At 39.0% G+C, this 19,915-nt stretch overlaps 1 protein-coding gene across 3 annotated transcripts; it reads right to left on the reverse strand.

The window, feature by feature from the left end:
* Nucleotides 1-1,905: 1,905 nt before the first annotated feature.
* LOC119720784 (high-affinity choline transporter 1-like) lies at nucleotides 1,906-11,332 on the reverse strand. Of its 3 annotated transcripts, none has more exons than XM_038190626.1 (9): nucleotides 10,940-11,332; nucleotides 9,529-9,716; nucleotides 8,817-8,936; nucleotides 8,184-8,339; nucleotides 5,851-5,999; nucleotides 5,102-5,227; nucleotides 3,512-3,665; nucleotides 3,060-3,277; nucleotides 1,906-2,564 (listed from the first exon to the last, which is right to left on the reverse strand). In XM_038190626.1, exons 2-9 carry the CDS (start codon nucleotides 9,692-9,694, stop codon nucleotides 2,028-2,030), a joined length of 1,626 nt encoding a protein of 541 aa, XP_038046554.1. In that variant the 5' UTR covers nucleotides 9,695-9,716; nucleotides 10,940-11,332; the 3' UTR covers nucleotides 1,906-2,027. The 3 variants fall into 3 exon arrangements, with proteins under 3 accessions (XP_038046554.1, XP_038046552.1, XP_038046555.1); XM_038190624.1 differs by having other exon boundaries at nucleotides 9,529-9,829; XM_038190627.1 differs by lacking the exon at nucleotides 10,940-11,332 and adding an exon at nucleotides 10,684-10,922.
* Between the last annotated feature and the right edge of the window lie 8,583 nt (nucleotides 11,333-19,915).

Here is a 19,915-nt window from a genome sequence, read left to right on the forward strand (position 1 = left end):
GTACAATGAATATACACGGCTTGCATGTATTCCCACGCCACAAAATGTCCGCCGCGTCAAATGTAAAGAACCTTTTTTCGTCTTGTGGGGAACGGTAGGATATCAGGTTAGTATCTTTTCAATCAGACCTTTAAAATAGTGTAAGTATATAATAAAACAATGACATTTTCGGGGATTTCAGACCGGAATCCCCCTTGATATCACGGCTATGCTTGGCCACAATACGCCTGCGCGCATGTGGGACATTAATCACAGCTATGATTGGTCAAAAATTCAATGGGCGGGGCTAATGGATCTGTCTGTTGCTTGATCTGGCCAACTGGGCAAGCGCATGCAGGAAAACAGAGGGGGAGGGACACGCAAATACCCCGGAAAAAAGTTCTAACAAGTGAAAATTACTTTTAGATCAATTTTTACCATTGTTGTTATTCTTTCAAACCACAACCTGTTTATCCAATATAAATCTCTGAACGAAAATCGCAGAAAATGGAAAGGAGCTTAAAACTGCTAGATAGAAATCAATTTTCATAATATCAAAAATGAAAGTAGACTTTTATGCACCCAGAAATCAAAATTGACTACAATTCCACATTGCAACCTATATGAATATAATAGCATTTATACATAATCTAGGTCGAGTCGGTTATACTGTACTAATTTTAAAAATTGAAAAAAAAACTTGTTCAATGACACAACATTTATAAAACCAACTGAAAAAAGTTAAAGACCAAATCAAACAGCTCCTTTTCAAAATACCACAAATGATTATAAACAGCAAAATTCACCTTTTCATTTAGACTTAGAATTGTTATTAAACAAATCACGAATATCAAGTAACTTGAAAATTAATTCATATATTTATCTTCTTAAATATAAAAAAAAAAAAAAAGAAAAAAAAAAAAAAAAAAAAAAAAAGGTATTGCTATTACAGAGACTGGTCAAAGATTTTGAATAAAAGCAATATTGCAGCATCTGATTAAATGAAAAAAACCAAAACCACAGACTTTAGTTAAGTCGTTGCCACACAGATTGTTCAAAATGGCTGCCCCCTTAACGACAAAGCAAACACCAATGTTTTGAAGCAAGAGAGTTGCACTGGTAAATTCGTAGAGGCATTTGGGTTCAACACATCCAAAAGACCCAATATGTGATGTATCATATCATACTGCGATATCATATCATGTCATACGCACATGGGTCGAAATGGGATGGGGCAATGGGGGGGGGGGGGTGCCCCGCCAAGAAAAATAGATAAATAATAAACAAATACAAATTGGCACATTTTTTTTAGTAACCAACAAGAAGACAAGTGACGATCGATGACTGTGGTTGAATCGATGCTACTGACACTCTTCTCTCTACAAACGGTGCACTTTAAACACTTTGACGGAAAAAAGTCCTTCAGTTTGAAAATAAAATAATATATATGATGAGTCAGAACTCGGCAAGCAATTCAATTCGGCGATTCACAATGCAGTGCGCCACCAAGAGTTTGCATGGAAAGTCCATTTTCCAAGTTTACGGTCGACAAATCATGGCCCCTTTGATTGAGTGTCAATAGACAAGTTGAGCTTATTTGTTTTAGATTTGGGAATGACGTTCTGCAGCCTTACCAAAAACACCATATTGATAAACGGAAAAGAAAAGGGCAAACACAATACTCAAATCATACGCTTACGAAACTACTTGCAAGAAAAACTAACAATTTCAAATGTCCCACGCTGCAAATTTGTCGACCATCTCCCACAATGCACTGGGAAAAATAAACTCACCGTGGCAAACTCTTGGTGGCGCACTCGCCCGAATTGTTGCAAGCCGGTGTCACATGAAAATCGGACTCGTATGAAAATCGGACTCTTTTCCCTTTTATTGGTTAAACCCTCTCACGTGACCGGTCCCTCTCCTAATTATCTATGCATGAGCATGCGCAATACCACCAATGAGTCCGTATTTCATAAAACCTAAATTCATGCTACACCGGCCTGACATTACACACCCAGATACTACCAAACTACTTAAGTTTCACATTATTCGTCCTCCTCGGCAGGCGAATCCGTCGAGTCACGCCTCTTCAATTTATACTTTACCTCGTCGTCATCAAAATCTACCTGATCCTTGGCAGAGGGAAGGTTGACCACGCAACGGAAGAAATCGTAGCGTTTGGGGATGGTGCCTTTCTTAAACAGGTAGTCTAACGGGTAGGAGACCACGAGAATGGTTAGAAGAGACGAGAGCATCGACAGAGTCTTGTAAGGAAAGAGTTGGACTTCTTCCTCTTCGTCGTAATACGGGTACTTGATCAGGGCCGGAATGCCGAGCAGGGAGTCGCCGCCGCCAAAGCGTAAGATCAGGGCTACGATGTAGGCCAGCAACGAACCGTACGTGTTGCACTTGGAGAAGTAAATGACGCAGAGGAGTTGAGGGAACAGCACAACGTAGACAAAGTCGGAGCAGAAGACAAAGAGCTTGTAGACGGAGTTGATTGACAGACCGAGCACCGTTGCTATGACGCCGGCTACGACAATGCTGGCGCGCATCACCCACACAAGCTCAACTTTACCGGCCTATTGACAAAGTAACACACAAAAACACATATAACTCAAATTAAACAAATAATTATACGACCAACAAAATGTCACCCACATTATGAATGATGTTCAAAAGCCACTTGTGTTGCTCTAAATTATGTCCAGTATTTTACTTGTTGATAAATTGTTTTCAATGGGGTTGGTGACATTAGATTTTATGGTTTTGTGCCAACTGCAGAAAAAAACCGAGACTTTTAAAGAGGTTAACGTGCTCTATTGTTGACTAATTTTCATAAGTTAATGATCACAAGAGAACGTTAAATCGGAATGACCCGTGTATGACCTCAGAATGATCTTTACATAACATCAGAATAACCTCTGATTGACATCAGAATGAACTTTGCATGACCTTAAATGACATCAGCCTATAACCTCATTTAGTTGACTACAGGGTGGCCCTGAAACAATTTTTGGAATAACCATAGTTATGTATCCTAAATTATATGAGCGAGGCACCAATCAATCAATTACCTTTGGGCGAAACACCTGCTTGTAGATATTGTGAGTGAACATGGAGCTAGATGAGAGAATGGAAGAATCGGCCGAGGACATAACGGCAGCCGACACGGCCCCGAGACCAATGAACGAGATGACCGGAGGGGTCAGATACTGGATGACCAATGGGAGAATGAGGCTGGTTTGACTGTACGGGTCAATTTTCCCAAGGTCAAGGGTCGTATCATTCCAGCCTGTCAAGGAAATGTAAAACGGCCACACTTAAAACAAAAGTAAAAAATAAGGAAGAAAGGTACAATGACCAAGGTTAATTATTTACACAATTTAACGCCAATATTACAAACTAATTCATTGCTTCTGGCCTTGATCTTTGACTGAAACACCGCATATCCCCTCCCCTGAAAACCTTGGACTTCAACACCCAGCCCCTCCCCTTTGGTAAAGCTTGGAGCACCGCTGCCTCTTACTTGTGCTCGCTCCGACTGCACCAATAAGAACTGATGGGATGCCCATAAGGATGCATCCGAAGCCGGCAACGAACGACAAGATCTGTGCCGTCCGTGGAGTCTTGGAGGAGAGAACGCGTTGGAAGTATGCCTGCCATGGGATGCCTCCACATACCTGCAGGAAAGAAAGTGAATTCATGATGGGCTCCATGCTCAGGTATACATACCCCCTCAATACTGTGAGAAAGGTTGGAGAGGTGCGGTAGCTCAAGCGAAAACGCTTAGGGCTTTGTGCAGGTTCAGATTAAAAGTAGTCTTGCACGTACACGCGGTGCGTCCCGTCAACTTGGCTCTCGAAAGTGGAAAATAAGCACCCTCTGCTGACGTACGGAGTCCATAAAGTTGAAGTCAAGTCATTACAAAAAAAAATCTGAAGTCGATCGCAAGCCATTCCGTCTCAGTCAATTAGGGATGAGTATTTTGAAAGGCATCCACCTCAAACTTGCAACCTGACTTGTGATTAGACTTGTGAATGATGGACTCGCGACTACAACGTTGCACTCGGACAAGATAAGATAGAGGGACACAATAGGAGCTGTGATTGATTCGTGATTGACTTGACAACTCCTGATGATAGTGTTCATGAGATGGAATTTTGCGTCGGGGTGATGTAGGTTTTGCCCTTCACCGACGTATATATGATGATACTGTTTAATAAATTAAAAGCAAACCTGCTTTTGTAAGGTTGAGTTTTTGTAACCACTTGGTCACCTTGTCATCTGTTTTTCTAGGTTATGTCTTTGTGTGTCTGATTGTTGTCCATTTTGTCCTTTGTCATGTCTCTGTTTTTCTTGGTCATGTCCACTTGTCTGTCGAAACGTTAGGGTACAAAAGCATGACGCTTCACCTTATACCTAAATGTTGTCGTTAATTTGTTTTAGTATTGATCCATGTACATTATTATACACCATTACATAATTCATTGCATTTTGCTCTGTATAATAAGTTTACACGTCACTGTAACATTTTATTGTCTGGACGACTCGTTACAGACTTAATAGTTGTGGTTGACTTTTGATGACTTATGTGAAATATAAGGACAAAAGGATCACATTTTTTCCCTGCCTAATGATGATTCCCAGTGATAATTCAAATTTGACATCGATTAATAGATTTTTTTTTCAGTTTCAATTTTTCTAGCAATATAAAAGTTAGTCAATTTGGATTGAAACATCAAACGAACATTCCACTAACGTTTAGTTATGAAATTATTTCTTTACACAAATCAAATTATTTACGACCCGACAAAAATTCGACACTTGCAGGGCGGTTTTATTAGTGCGCAAAATGAAACCCCTTTTTCAGAGGGTTGAGATGCCTGAAATTGGAACAAGGTAATTTTTTTCGTTAAAACAAAAACATACAAATCAAAAATTCAAAAAACCTTTTAGAGCACGGGGCACGCATCTTTAAATGAACACAAAAGTAAACGGCAAGTTGGTAATTTTTTTTGAATAATTCCTAATCCGAAGTGTCAGTGCCATCGGATGGATAATGTCCTCTACTGCATTCATAAAAGTAAGATTTCAAAATGACTCTGGTTCAACTTACCAGTAGCAGGGCAGAATCTATCCACAGTCCGGCCTGATCAGACTCAATCGTGCCCAGCCATTCCTGAGACGTTGACCCAATCGGCTCCACCGCCTCATTGGTCATCGCAAAGGGAACGCAGATCCACTAGAAAGTCAGGGAAAGAATGTCGCGAGAGTACTTTTAACAACTGTTATGGAGGTATTTGTTTGACAATTTGTACGCCTAAAATTAGTATTGCTTACTTTTTGCACGTGCGCAGTCACAAAGTGAAACAATTTTCGTATTTATATAAGTTTGGCATACGTACTGGCCGAGGCAGACCGTGCTTTGGTTCAAGGGGGTGGGGCGGGGGGGGGGGGAATAGCTGTCAAGGGGCCGGGGGGGGGGGAGTAGGCATGTACTATGCTTTTTTCTGCATGTATCTGCCAATTACATCTAAGGCTTCAGAAATTACTCAATATTTTATTGACTTTATGTTTTCGTAGATGAATTACGGAACCCCAAACAAACCAAAATAAACTGAAAAGATTTCCTTTCATATATACTGGAAATCAATATTTCAGACATGCAACTTGGAATTTACAGCAACAAAAAAGAAATTCCAAGCTTTACAATCTGCAGTGCTTTTCAATTTTAACAGCATAGGATAGGAGAGAAGAACAAGAAAAAGAAGAAATCATCTGGTCTGAGGAAAGGTTCCATGCCTGATGTTTGACATCTCTGAAGTTATAACAGATACAACCCTGTCTTAATTTTGCTGTACTTACCAAGCCTACAAATATGCAGATGAGCTGAATGATATCAGTGTAGACTACTGAGTATAGACCACCGAAGAACGTGTAGAACACGGCAATGCAGGCGGACACAATGACAGAGAGTGTCATATCTAGCTCAAGTACCACACTGATGGTCGATCCTGATAATTGAAACAAGATAAATCGCTGAAAGGTTTTGGTTGGAGATGGCAAAACAGCTTAAGCACCACCCCATGGTGTTCTGACCAATCACAGCCGTGATTTAGGGGTGCTTGCACTAAAGTGCGACATGCGTGCACGCGCGTATGATGCGCGCGGAATGAAAATGCAGCATAGCATTGGAGAGGAGCACGTGTTAATTTGCCTACGTGCGCACTGGGCGGAGCTTACTGGATCGGTCCATTGAAGTCTTAGTGAGGTCAAAACACTATTTTCAAAGTCATATAATTGATACTTTTGAAGTTGGCATGTGCTGTCGCATACTCCTTTCAATATTTTGCCAGAATATTTGATGGTAAAAACACACTGTGCTTTGAGTTACTCACATGTCTGTGTTTTTATGGTAAAACAGTGTAACTCTCAAATAAATAGCACCTGACCTATATAGCACCTGGCCTATAGCACCTGACTTATATGTATAGGCTGTTTTGCCAACAAAAACCATCCCGATGTGATTTGTTTTCGTTTTGCTGAAAGAAAACTTACCTGTTTGTGATCTGTGGACAAAACTTTAAAACGGTTGTTGTGTTTAAAATCCGTAACTTGAAAATTAGATAAGTGATTTGAATGATTCTTGTACTAAAAGAAAGCTTATGAATTTGGTTTTCATATCCCAGATTTTGAAAGTGCTACATGGAGAATCTCACTAAAACAATGGTCCCGACATTTTTTTTTAAAACTCACCCTGTGTTAAAACAACAGTTTCTATGTGTTATGCAACTACCACACTCACGGCCTACAGTCAACAAGAAGGGGTTTGCCCCGGTGTTTCTGGAAGTGGCAGCAATATGCGCCGCAGCACCTAGCAAAAAGGTGCTACATAATGGGTCTCATAATTTATGTTCATATACTTCATTGCCTGTCTTTCGTTGCATTCTCCCCCAGCGCTTTGTATCCTTTGGAAAAGGCGCTATATAAATACGGTTATTATTACTACTACTATTACTATAATAGGGCGACAGATTTTGCTAACTCCGTCCACAATAGGGCGATACACCTTATTGAGGCGACATTTTAACTGTCGCCCTTTTATGAAAACGACCCTTAGGACAAGGAATTTTGCTGTCGCTAACCATATAGATCGATTTCTCATGGTCCAATTAGTATAAATACTAAATTTCGTGGAAAAAACATAAGGTGAACTTGGGTTAGGTGACAGTTTAGGTTTGTGCACAAGTCTATGGGAAAGTCACCCTATTGGGGCAAAAAGAGTTATAGTTAGTATAATAACATTTCACCTATATTCGTGTCCTTGAAATAGATTTCAGACAATATCTGAAATTAAAATGCATATTGTACCTCGGGATTCAGGTGAACTATTTTGCTCCGTTTTGTAACAGATGGCAGACAATTAATGCATTTTTGAAACGGCATGGATTACGTGTTTAAGCTTTAGAGGCTAGACTGCAAACAAATTTGATATTATTTGTAACAGATTTAAAAAAACATAATAAACATACCATTTGGATTGAAATTATGTGGGAAATAAAAACTGATTCTTCCAATTGTATTTGATAGATAACTGCAATTTTGCTCCTCATATTCAATGGTATAAACCCTAATCCTCCAAAATCTTCTTCGCAAAATCTTCTTTGCAAAATGGAGGATTTTGCAGGATTGAGGCTAAATGTATGGCAAAAATGTGTGGCTGATTTTGGAGGATGCATTGTGTCAAGGTCTTAGGCCGGACCTTGTATTATTTAGGCTGAGCCGTGCATAAATTGAGGCCTACATTATACTTGAAATCCTCCCCACTGCTCCAGAATGTCACTGGCCAAGGAATTTTGCTGTCGCTAACCATATAGATCGATTCCTCATGGTCCAATTAGTATAAATACTAAATTTCGTGGAAAAAAAGATAAGGTAAACTTGGGTTAGGTGACAGTTAAGGTTTGTGCACAAGTCTATGGGAAAGTCACCCTATTGCAGCCAAAAGAGTAAACATTATTATTATTATTATTATTATTATTATTATTATTATTAACATAACGTGGAGATATAGTTAGTATAACCCAATTTTCCGCGTGTAAGTAATTTAATCCGTTGTGATATCATTTAGGGTTTGAAGTGATGTGGTGTGGGGTCACAGTGCACTTGATGTCTGGAGTTTTACGGACGACCCTTACCTAGAGCATTCAATATGGCCGCCGTCCAGAAGAGTTCTCCCGTAAGGGCGGGAATGAAGAGCAGCCCACCCATGCGGGAGCCGTACTTGAGCTGGAACGGGTCCAACATGGTGATGTAACCCTTGGACCGCATGATTTTGGCAAAGAACAGACCTCCTGTCAGGGTACAAGACCAACAATTATTAAATTTCACTTTTTGAGCACGACAATATATACAGTCTTTTTGAGTGACTCGAATAAAACCTTATCATCATTTTAAGTTTGACAAATAAAAACAGGTGGGACCCGATTGAATAGATTCATTCTTTCAGTGAACCAACCTGAAAACGTATATCTTACATACAGCCATCATCCAGCAATGGTAAATGAGATAACAGCTAGTTTTGGATTATTTTTTCTTAACCATTAATTACAAGGTTAATATGATCTGTCACAGACAAACGTTTTCTTCCATAACGCTGGAATTGCCATTGAATGAAAACAAATCGCAGAATTCAGATTATAATCAACCTGGCACTCTATCCGATTGCGAACGGCTAGCTTGGTTTGTAGAACAAGACGCTGGACCCTGTTTCAGTAATAATGTTCCTTTCTACAAACTTTATTTAATGAGGAAAGATTGAAAGTCTGTACCTAGAACGAGACTTGTTGAATATCCCCACACTGCCTGGGTCCAGACTAATCCAGAATTCCCTTTAGGTTTGAAGACGTTCTCGGCTGTTCCGTTGATGTAACCTCCTCCCACCCACGTAGCTTGGAAGAAGAAGATAAGAGGAAGAAAAAGTCGAGATGCTACACACGTTTTCACTGTTTTGCAAATGTTGCAAATGCAATTTGATCGAGAGCAGTTTTTTTTTTACCCAGGACAACAAACTGATAAGATGTAAAAGTTGCATCCTGAAGAAAGATGAGGAATGGGCATGACGAGACTGCACCTTAACACCTTAACAGGGAGAACCAAGGTTCAGACACCAGAGAATCAACCATGAAAATGCATGCAAAACCTAACTCCTTCTTAACTTTAAGGTTGACAACCCTGTTTTGGATCCTATCTAATGAATGTAATGCATTGATACACTTTCCCCTACCCTCCTTCCGGGATGCCCCACCCAAGAATGCATTGGTGGTGCGCCCTATAAACTTGTTGCCTGTCCATATAGTGAGTCTTAATGTAAAATGTTCGTGAATAACCAAATTCCCCACCCAGGGGCATGACAAATATTGGGGGGGGCGGGGGTAACAATATTTGATATATAGGTGCATGAGTGATAGGAGCGGGCTCCAAACTGTGTTATTTACAAGAAAAAGATAAACACTTCTGGTAACTTTCCTGTATAGAACTTACCAGTCATGGTGAAGATCCCAACCACTGCTCCAATGTTTCTGCCAGCCAGCACCACTTGCTCTTGATCTTTGGATCCTTTGTTCTTGCGAGACGCCCACAGCCCGACGGCCAGAATCAGCAGGTAGAAGACAATGATGCCGGCCACTCCTCCCCAGTTTATAGCCATCTTGGATTCTTAATTCAGAGGCCTACAAGTTGGACTGTTGGAGATGATAAATCGGAGGTAGGCCTACAAGTTGGGCAAGGGGGACCTGCGACGTCTTGGCTGTCTGCACTGCAGAAGGAACAGAAAATCCCCGATCTGCAATGGGGGAATGACAACTTTTACAATATTTGAGGTTAAGGCCCCCCCCCCCAAATACTCGGTCTCTGGTCAGCGCGCGCGTCGATTTTAATCATGCGCGTCAACCTTTTTTTCTTCAAATTAACACGGAAGCTACAACAGCGCCCTCTATTGCCGCGCCTCCTCAAATTTTTGTACCAAGGAGCACCAAGGAATGGGGAAATTGCACCAAGGCAAATGATAAAGGGCACCAAGGCAAATTATGGAGGACACCAATGTACAATGAGGACACAAAAAAGTAAAATAGTACCCACCTTGTCTGTACAATACAAGCTTGAAAAAAAAGCCACCAAAAAACAAACAAAAAAAACGCGTCGCCGCATCAATTCCGGAACTTCGGTCTGACCAGAGACCGACTATTTTTGTGTGGCCTAACCTCCATTATTATTCGATTTCTCCATGATTGTTTAAGCAACTTCTTTCCAGTGTTGAAGTTGAATCCACTCAAGTGAATTACAAGTAACGATGAATGAACAATATAATGCCTTTATCACAGTTAATTTGAATGTAAGGACTTGTGTGGACTTGTGACAGTTTCCAACAACAGTGGTATTGTTTACGCAATGACCTACTTTTCATTCAATTCGATTAATGAGTAATTTGATAGGTTTTCAAACTTTGGATAATAATGAACAAAAAAGCCTCTTCACGGAATTATGCACAACGCAGACGAATAGGCCTACTTCATCTCCGGTAGCTTAGCCAAAATGAAAAATAAACTGCGACAAGAAAAAAACCACAGTTTGATTTCCTCAGCTCTATGTAATTGATATAGCATTTTCAAGAAAGCAAAAGTCAAAATGAAAAGTCACCTGTGGTCACGTCAAGTCCAGGATAATAGGCGGGTTTGCTTGTTCCAATTCATGAAGAACACCCCCACAAAACTTAGAGAGTCAAGGTTCTTTGCGGCGCGGTCTGCCAAAAGTTCCTAAAGCACTGGCCATGTGAATAACTGTAAAACTGTCTGTATTGGGTCAGCACAGTTAACCAGCCCGTGTTTGGAACCAGAGATCTAAACACCAATTAACCACAAACTAAATTTTTAGTGCAAAAAAGGAGTAGATTTACCTGTCGGTTCGTTCTGTAACGCACACTCTAAACAGCACAGTATAATGTGGAGAGCTGTGATTAGTTCAACGAGCAACATGCACCATGTCTGATTTTACATTGTATGTAAATTTTGTTCTTGCTTTTATCATGGTCTGTTTGATGTCGTAAAGATAATCAGTGACATTTCATATTTGGCTACTGTTTTACAGTTGATATTTAAATGTTATTATCACGAGCTGGAGACGACCTCGAACATTCTGTTTAGCTAATTGGAAAGTGCTTATGCAATCGGAAATAGACATCAGGTGTGGAAAAAGGTCGAGCAGCTGCCTACGAGAGAAGAAAATCCCACTGAAAAAAAAAATGTATAAAGCTTGTCATTTACATAACAATTTTGATTGGATATAAAAAAGGCCATCAGCCTGGGGGTTTGGTCGGTATCAAATCAGTGCATAAATGACTATAGTGCGCATGCGCAAGGCATACCGCCCCTAGAGTGGTAACAAGCATTTTGATGGACATTTTGAAAAAAAAGATGATAACACCCAAAAAGCTGCCACCGCTGCAATGCTATCACATATTTTCCAACTCTGAAGGTGTATACCTTGTCAAACATCGCCATGACGATTATTCCCCTCATTTGATACCGGTGGCCAAAATTTTGGACCGAGGCTGATGGTCTAAAAGTGGGTGCTTATAGGCGGCCCAGGGTATCTTAAAGCTTTGTCTTTAAGTTGCACTCTGGAGGAAAAGACGCAGTTTGTGTTCCTCCATGGTTGTGTGTCGATTTTTTTTGGCTGCTCCATCCAGCAAGAACCAAATTTATCATCTCTTGAAACTTTGCAACAAAAAAGGTTTTACTGATTGATTTTGTAGCCTATAATCCATATAGCAAACAGAAGCCATGTGATTTTATTTGTATTACATTGAACAGTGTAATGCCAAAGATAAGCCCCCGCCCCTGAGGAAAACGATCCACTAGAGATAGGGGCCAGGTACAAATTCAGTAAAAAAGCGGAACTCAAACCCCCAAAATTATATTTCATATTTTATAAAAAATATGTAGCCAAAAAAAATATGTAAAGACGACAGGAAAGCCAGTTTCATAAGCTACTTTTTGATGAAAAAATTACTGAAATTGCTCCATCCGTTCAAAGAATATCACCATTTAAACCAATGACTCTAAAACCTGTCTCGTCCAAAAATGCGATTTGAAGAATCGTCGTCACAATTGTCTTCAAACATCACCAGCGATAAAACCTCAGTTTAAAAGTTAAAAGTATTCAACATTGTCCTTTTGCCTGCCCGTCTTTAAAAAAAAAGTGGATTTTATAAATCATATTGTTTGCTTAACCAGGGTTGTCTGAACGGGAACTTGACAAAGAAAAACAACACCACAGTAAATATCCACTGCTGCATCTATGACAAATTATTGGGTTTTTTTATGCGTGATCTTTATACACCTTAGCAATAGGAATACTTATATCCATTCATCTCCATTATAGACAATTAAAGCCGTAATTAATTACCACATTTCTGAATAAGCCCAGAATTAATACCCCACTACTTTGAACGAAGGAATGTCTATTAGGATTATTTTATCTTCTGAAATCTGTATTACTACGCTACATTCTTAGAATTTGTTACAATTCCTAATAATACTGTACAGTGTGCATTGCTACAGGTATCCTACATTGACTAAAACATCTTGACTGAAGTAGTTGCATGACAATTTCTTCTTCTGTTCTTCGGGCTTACTTAACTATGGTAATTAGAAAAACCATTCAGAAATACAAATGCCAGAATACATTTAAAAAGGATGCTCGTATATAAATGGGCGGTCGAACCTACAAAAAGTGGACAGCACTTTCTTCACATTCCCTCTCAAAATGTAATAGTTGCATAAAGGCTCATTTTTCTCCCAATTTGAAAGTGTAATTTTTTTTGGTCAGTGGCATGTACAAAATGGTCCATTTAGGTATACACCAATGTGTCGAAGTAACTTCGGCAGTTAAATACTATAAACGGTACTGAGCTGTGACCGCTTAGTTGAAACCGATACACGACAGTTGCTTTCTCTTACAAAAAAAAATTGAAAGTTTTATAACTCCAATTAAAAAAGGGCATTTAAATTTTTTTTTTTTTTTATAAAATAAACGTTTAAAGGCCTTTTTCATAAACCTATGGGGGGAAAAGTCATAACTGGTGGATCCTTAACACTCAATTCAAAATTAAAAATGAAACAATTGTCCCATCGATATATAACCTGAACTATATTGCTCATGTCATGGAAAGGTCGATAGTTGTTTTCTGACTAAACCCCAGGCCACATGATTTGAACAACTGGGATACCACTTTAAAAAATGCAAATAAAACACGTAATAATCCCCTTTCATGTTTCCTTTTTGGTTATTAACTCGGTATTGAGCATGTACGATAATACTTTCTACTGCATGGTTACGATAACTAGTATAACTGGTAGAGGACCGAGAACTAGCAAACCGAACTGAACCAATAGAACTAGTTTATCCGATAACCGTTAAACTACCGCGGATCAAGCTGCGGCAGATAAAGACCCGACAGTAATCTTGCACTACTCGGTAATTAGCAAATCAGCTTAGTACATTTTGTTTACCCACAATGTTCTACACTTTGTACACTACGTATATTGTAAATTGTACTTACTTTTACATTCTAACATAGATCCAGGCTGTTTATAAACAATCAAGAATGATGCAACATTTCCAAAAATATAGGAATTGAAATTCTAACACAATAGTTCATTTTTAAATGATTATTATTATTATTATTAATTTTTTTTTTTGGAGGGGGGGGGGGGGAAGGTAACATTTCTATTCATAGGATGGAATTTGCGTCGGTGTGATGTAAATTCAACATTGGGTTCTGGCCTTCACCGACGTATTTGTGTGGACACTATATACTCAGTGTTGTCCCGAGAGATTGCGAGGAAAAAATCACTCGGGCGAGACTCGAACTCGCGACCTCTAAGAGGATTCGAGACCAGCCCGATTTTTCCCCTTACAATCATTCGGGACGACACCTAGTATACGGTGTTTATAAAAAAAAAACGTCGTTGAAGCGCACAACCCAATATTGAATATACATCACCCGGACGCAAACTCCATCTTATGAATCGTTTGATTGCGATACCCGCTGCTATATCAGGTTCAAACCAGCCAGCAAGCTCGGTGGTCGAGTGGTAAGACGTCTGCGCTAGTAAGCAGGAGGTCGTGGGTTCGCCAGTCCCGCCCGAGAGATTTTTTTTCCCTCACAATCACTCGGGGGCAACACTGAGTACACAGCGTTTATAAAATACGTCGGTGACGGGCAAAAACCCAATATTGAAATAACATTTCACAACTTTCATGTGGTTTCCATGCAAGTCTTATACATATTTTCCATTTCTCAAACACACACATTCCTACAATGAAAGATATAGGAAACTGTCGAGAGTAATGCATGTCTTTTTCTGGAATGTAAGTCACAGTAAAATCGGCAGTAATTTACAGCACAAATACAATCACCACATTCTATTACCGACAGCTGTAACATTTTTTCCCCTTGTCCTTTATAAATTCTCAACATTTATTTAATAAAACATTTACATTTTAATATTTGGCGGGTTGCCGCGGCTGACAAGGCAGACTCACATTGCATGCTGGGAAGACAACAAATGGCAGCAGAATGGAATGGACAAAACTTGAGGTGATTCAAAGAAACAAAAAGGGAGACATTTTTTTGTGCAGGTGTGCTGAGAAAGAAACTGGTGACATTTGAACAAAAATTGAAAAAAAAATAATAATAAGTGGTAATAATGAATAGAGTTTAATAAAATGTAAAAGTGAAATGTTGATAGCCATGATAAAGTAAACAGTACAAGAGTCCCTACTAAATTTCCTTTTTTTTGGTATAAGTGAGATAATCTTTACATCTGCTTCATAACTCAAAGGTCGAATGCAGTATGAATCAGTGAACAAACAAATGAAGTTTGAAGGATGTAATGGCAAGTTGGAACGTTGCCAAAGAAAACACGTTGTCTTAGCACAGAAAGGTTTTCTCTTAGCAACAAAAGATTACCAGCCAAGGTGCTACACAATGCATTTTGCAAGTAACTGGTATCCATGAAGAAACTTTGCTCAGCACTGAGTTTTCTGCTAAGCGGCTAGTCTTGGTTCGAGACAGTATTTGGGTTTTGTTCCCATTTAACAGCCGGTCCGTGACAAGCGAGGTTGCTATCATGTGTATCAAATCTAGTCTTAGCAATATTGGCAGTGCTACCCACGACATTCCGAGCATACCTCACGCGCGCTGTGTTCGAGCTAGTGCATGCGCGTGAGGCATGGTCGGAATTTCCTGGGTAGCGCTGCCAATATTGCCAAGACTGGATTTGATTCATCTTCTTGATAGAGACCTCCACCGCCGCGGCAACTTAGCCACATTTGTCACGGCACTGGCTGCAAAATAGGGGAATAAAAATCAGTCTGGAACCGAACTTGTTACGTAATTCTGGAATATTGGTCGGGTGAATTATATGATAACAAAGAAGGTTATCATTTGTTGACAAAAGGGGACAAAAAAAATGAGTTATCTGGTTAATCTCTAGTATTTAAATGACACAGTGGCGTGATAACAGGCCATTACTACGTTTTGAACGGATTACCCCCCCCCCAAAAAAAAAACCCCAACCAAACAAGCAACGAAATGGAAAACATGCTATAAAGGTATACCTCAAGAAACAAGGACTACTTTTGTTGAGAGTATGCCACCCAGGGTTGCAGAAAGAGTATGGATCCTAACAAGTATCACAAAAATCATGAAATAACACACATTTTAACCATAGTGTGGGAGCTGGGAAACATTCAGAATTTTGTACAAATTTCACACCGCAAAAGAGAGCCGCAAATCCATACCAATATGAGATGCCAGGGCGAGAAAGCAATATCTCAAACTACACACATTTGCCAAATTCGGTATGGGTTCCAGGTTATAAGAGGGGGATATGTACACCTGACGATACTGATGATAACCTGGGATAATGAACCGAGGGAATAAAAGAACTGCTGACATCAATACATAAAGCTGTGTGTGTATTCCATAGTGGTATGGTGACCAGGCATGCCAGGCTAGCTCCATAAACTTTGGTAGTGTGGAAACTACAGGGCGAGTCAAAAAAAAAAAAAAACAACACCCAAATGTCGGGACTATTGTTTTATTGGAGTTCTGCGTGTAGCACTTTCAAAATCTAGGATATGAAAGCCCAATTCATAAGCTTTCTTTTAGTATAAGAATCATTTAAATCACTCATGTACTTTTCAAGTTACAGAATTTTAAACACAACTACCGTTTTAAGGTTCTGTCCAGCAAAACGAAAACAATTCACACGTAATTTGTTTTCGTTTTGCTGATAGAACACTGAACTTTTTTTGTGATCCGTGGACAGAACCTTAAAACGGTGGTTGTGTTTAAAATTCCGTAACTTGAAAAGTACATAAGTGATTTGAATGATTCTTGTACTAAAAGAAAGCTTATGAATTAGGCTTTCATATCCTAGATTTTGAAAGTGCTACATGCAGAACTTCAATAAAACAATAGTCCCGACATTTGGGTTTCGTTTTTTTTTTACTCACCCTGTATGTCAGTTTTGGAAATCGCGCATGCAGACACATAAAAGTCGGTAGTTTGGCAACCATAGCAGATTGGCAAATCACCCGTGCAGAAAACAGTTTAAAACATTTTTGTTGCTCTAGCAGTAGTACCTCACTGACAATGGTCTGGTATCTAGGCAACCATAGAGATAAACAAATACAGTCGAGTCTCATTAAAACAAACTCGTTCAGACCTAGCCAAATTGTTTGTTATATCAGAATTTTGTATTAAGAGAAACATCAGTCCCATTCATTGTGCACATAAATGCACGGTCGGGACCAAGGCTTTATGTTTGTTATAACCAGAATCGTATTAACAGAATTTGTACTAACGAGAGTCGACTGTAGATGGTTTTATGTTAGCCAAGATACCACACCATTTACTGAATAAAATTTAAAATATACCAATTTATTTACATGTGCATTAAAATAATATTAATACAAAGTGTACACAAACTGGGGTTTCACACAGTATCTAAACAAACATGTGCGTTAAAGTAAAATCAAAACATACTAATCGTACCATAGAGAAAGGACGTATGATTGTACAAAGAACATTGCAATTACCAACCATATATATACACACACATTTGTCTCTGAATAAGATCATTTTGTAGTCCTGTAAAATAAGTACAATTTGGAATGCTACTGTACTCCTGAAAATCACTGCGAACAAATTTGGCAGCAGTTCAAAAAATCAAAAGTGGTCAGAAAGTTGTTCCTCACAGTTCTTACATCGCGAGTAGGCGGGGCTTAATATGCTAATCTTTCTCGCATTTGATGAATACAAAATTTGTTGGCAGAAAGACTCTCAGAATGTTTTGCACTATACTTGAAACTTAGGCTCTGTGACAAAATCCTATACACTGATCTATGATTGGAGAGACTGTCCTTTTCGTACACAAAAATTGTAATTTAAATATCTTTCAATGCATGAACATTTTCAGCAGCCGCTCAAAATTCAAGATTGAGAGGAATTCTAAGTGGAATAAAAAACTTATCAGAATGTTAAAAACTGTTTTTGTTGGTCCTGAAAATATTACTCCTTTTTCCTGCCCATCACATTACAAGTTTGCATATATATATAGTCTTAACCTTAACTCCCTAGGTCTTTTTGCTAGGATGTACCTCAATCCTGCCAAATCCTCCTATTGGCCTCATGGAAAAATAGCATGTAGCCTAAATCCTGCAAATTCCGCCATTATTTGTTGAGTATGGTCCGTGGAGGGGTGACCACTGCCTGAATCCTGCAAAATCCTGCAGCAGTGACTGTTAATATGTTGCGGCTTGGCCAGTGACATCCTGGGGCAGTACGGAAGATTTCAAGCATAATGCAGGCCTATGCATGGCTGAGCAAAAACAATACAAGGTCCGGCCCAAGACCTTGACAAAGTGCATCCTACGAAATCAGTAACACACTTTGGCCATGTAACCTTAATCCTCCAAATTCCTCCACTTTGGCAAAGAGGATTTTGAAGGATTCAGGGCGGGTTGGGGTTAAAAAAACAAGATTTTCAATTCTGTTTCCCTGAAAATCATTGAGAACAGGTTTTACACTTACTACCTTGACGGATATATTGATCTTTTTAAAATATTGATAGCATCCTTTTTCAAAATGGAAATTTGTTGGCATTATTTTATAAACCTATTTCCATATGTGTGTAAAAGCATGGGTATGCTACCAGAAAATGAATACATCTTTAAAAAACAAAAAAGGAAAAACAATTCAGTAAACACGGTTACAAAACAACCTAACTGATACGTGAACATTTAATCAAATTACACAATGCTGGGGTTTGTCATTTCATAATGTCAAATTACTATCCTAATTATGTAACAAAAGGAATATTCCTGTGACCTTTTTACACTTCAACTGCCATGATTCTGAAAATTTGACAAAAAAGCTTGGTCAATTTCACGGAACTACTAAGCACAGTACATCTTTGCTGAGTAAATTACTAGTTATCTTGACAGAATGTCATGTTGCTTGTAATATTGCTTGTGACATGTCCGAATCTGACTAGGCATAATGAAAACTTTTGGACATTTGCTCATTGCAACACTGCGTGTACACGCTCAGTATGTGTGCGCGTGCGCTGTTAAGCTACCAAAACAGGCATATCTTTAAAACTAGGCAACGTACAAATCTGGGGTGATCAGAACATGAAAGAAGACATGTTCAGCTTTCTATAGGGATGAAATTTGTCATTGACAGTACTCGGCCAATAACGACCATTTTAGTTTGAAAAACACATCCACGTGTCATTCATAAAGTTGATAAAATTCTCTAAACGCTGATATAAGAAGCATGCTAATTGGACAATAAATTCCGGCGACCATTTTGGCTTGAAAAAAAAAAAAATGTCCAGTCAGTGTTTTGATTAGTTAGCCCACGGATAGCCACACACACGCACGCACGCGTGTATTATGTACATTGAATATAAATGTGCGCGCCTGTTGAGTAACGTGTGTTCTGTTTACTGTGTGTATATGCAGCGGCCCGCGTACTTGAGCTTATGTCTGTTTTGCTATATCAACTTTTCATTATGATTTACGTTATACCATTTTGGTCCCCTGGGCCCTGGCCCAATCCCCATGCATTCACACACAATAACAATGTACTCTAGTACTCTATTCTAATTCATGTATTGCCTGATACACTCATTGAGCACGCATCACCAACTTTCGTGCTACAGTGAAAGCCAACTTGGTCTCCATTGTTAAAAATCACCATACGATAAAAATGCACTCAGTATTCCCATTATTTCTCCATGGTATCCATAACAAAACAAAAGTGACTCATAGAGCTGTTGGCAGAAATCTGCCAAGCATGGAAAAATATATATGCTTAGCAAAAAGAGGTTACCAGCCAAAATGCCATACAATGTATACTGCATGTGACTGGTTGTCTGCTCATATCTGCTTAGCACATAAATTTGCTAAGCAATACCAGTATTTCTCCTTGGCAGCTCTTCGAAATTTGGTTGACTAGAATTTCTAGACTGCAATCTTTTTAATGATCATATTTCTCCAACATTTCAAAGTCATCATATCCACTGAGACACGAAATGTTGTTTTATTCCGCCTAAATAAAAAAAAAGTAGACAAACTTTAATTATGTGACCTAATGCTCATTTTGTGTGAACATTTCAAGAATCGTGTCTCCAAAAAAAAATCAATCAATGAATTTCCTTCCAATCAATTTTTTGAAAGATTTTAGAATTTCGTTTTTTTTTTATATTCGAAGAAGCACTTTAAACCGTAGACTCTAAAAAAAATGCATTCTTTCACCACAAGGGAATACAACACAACATAACACTATACTTCA

This window comes from Patiria miniata, unplaced genomic scaffold (assembly GCF_015706575.1).
Source record: "Patiria miniata isolate m_02_andy unplaced genomic scaffold, ASM1570657v1 HiC_scaffold_9, whole genome shotgun sequence".
Classification (NCBI taxonomy): domain Eukaryota; kingdom Metazoa; phylum Echinodermata; class Asteroidea; order Valvatida; family Asterinidae; genus Patiria; species Patiria miniata.

Excerpts from the sequence above, each read along its gene's own strand:
- LOC119720784 (XM_038190626.1), bottom strand. The coding sequence starts at position 9,694 with ATGGCTATAAACTGGGGAGGAGTGGCCGGCATCATTGTCTTCTACCTG. Across the intron at positions 8,937-9,528 it reads TGGGATCTTCACCATGACTG|CTACGTGGGTGGGAGGAGGT; the intron begins GTAAGTTCTATA and ends TCTTCTTCCAAG. Across the intron at positions 3,666-5,101 it reads TAGATTCTGCCCTGCTACTG|GTATGTGGAGGCATCCCATG; the intron begins GTAAGTTGAACC and ends TCTTTCCTGCAG.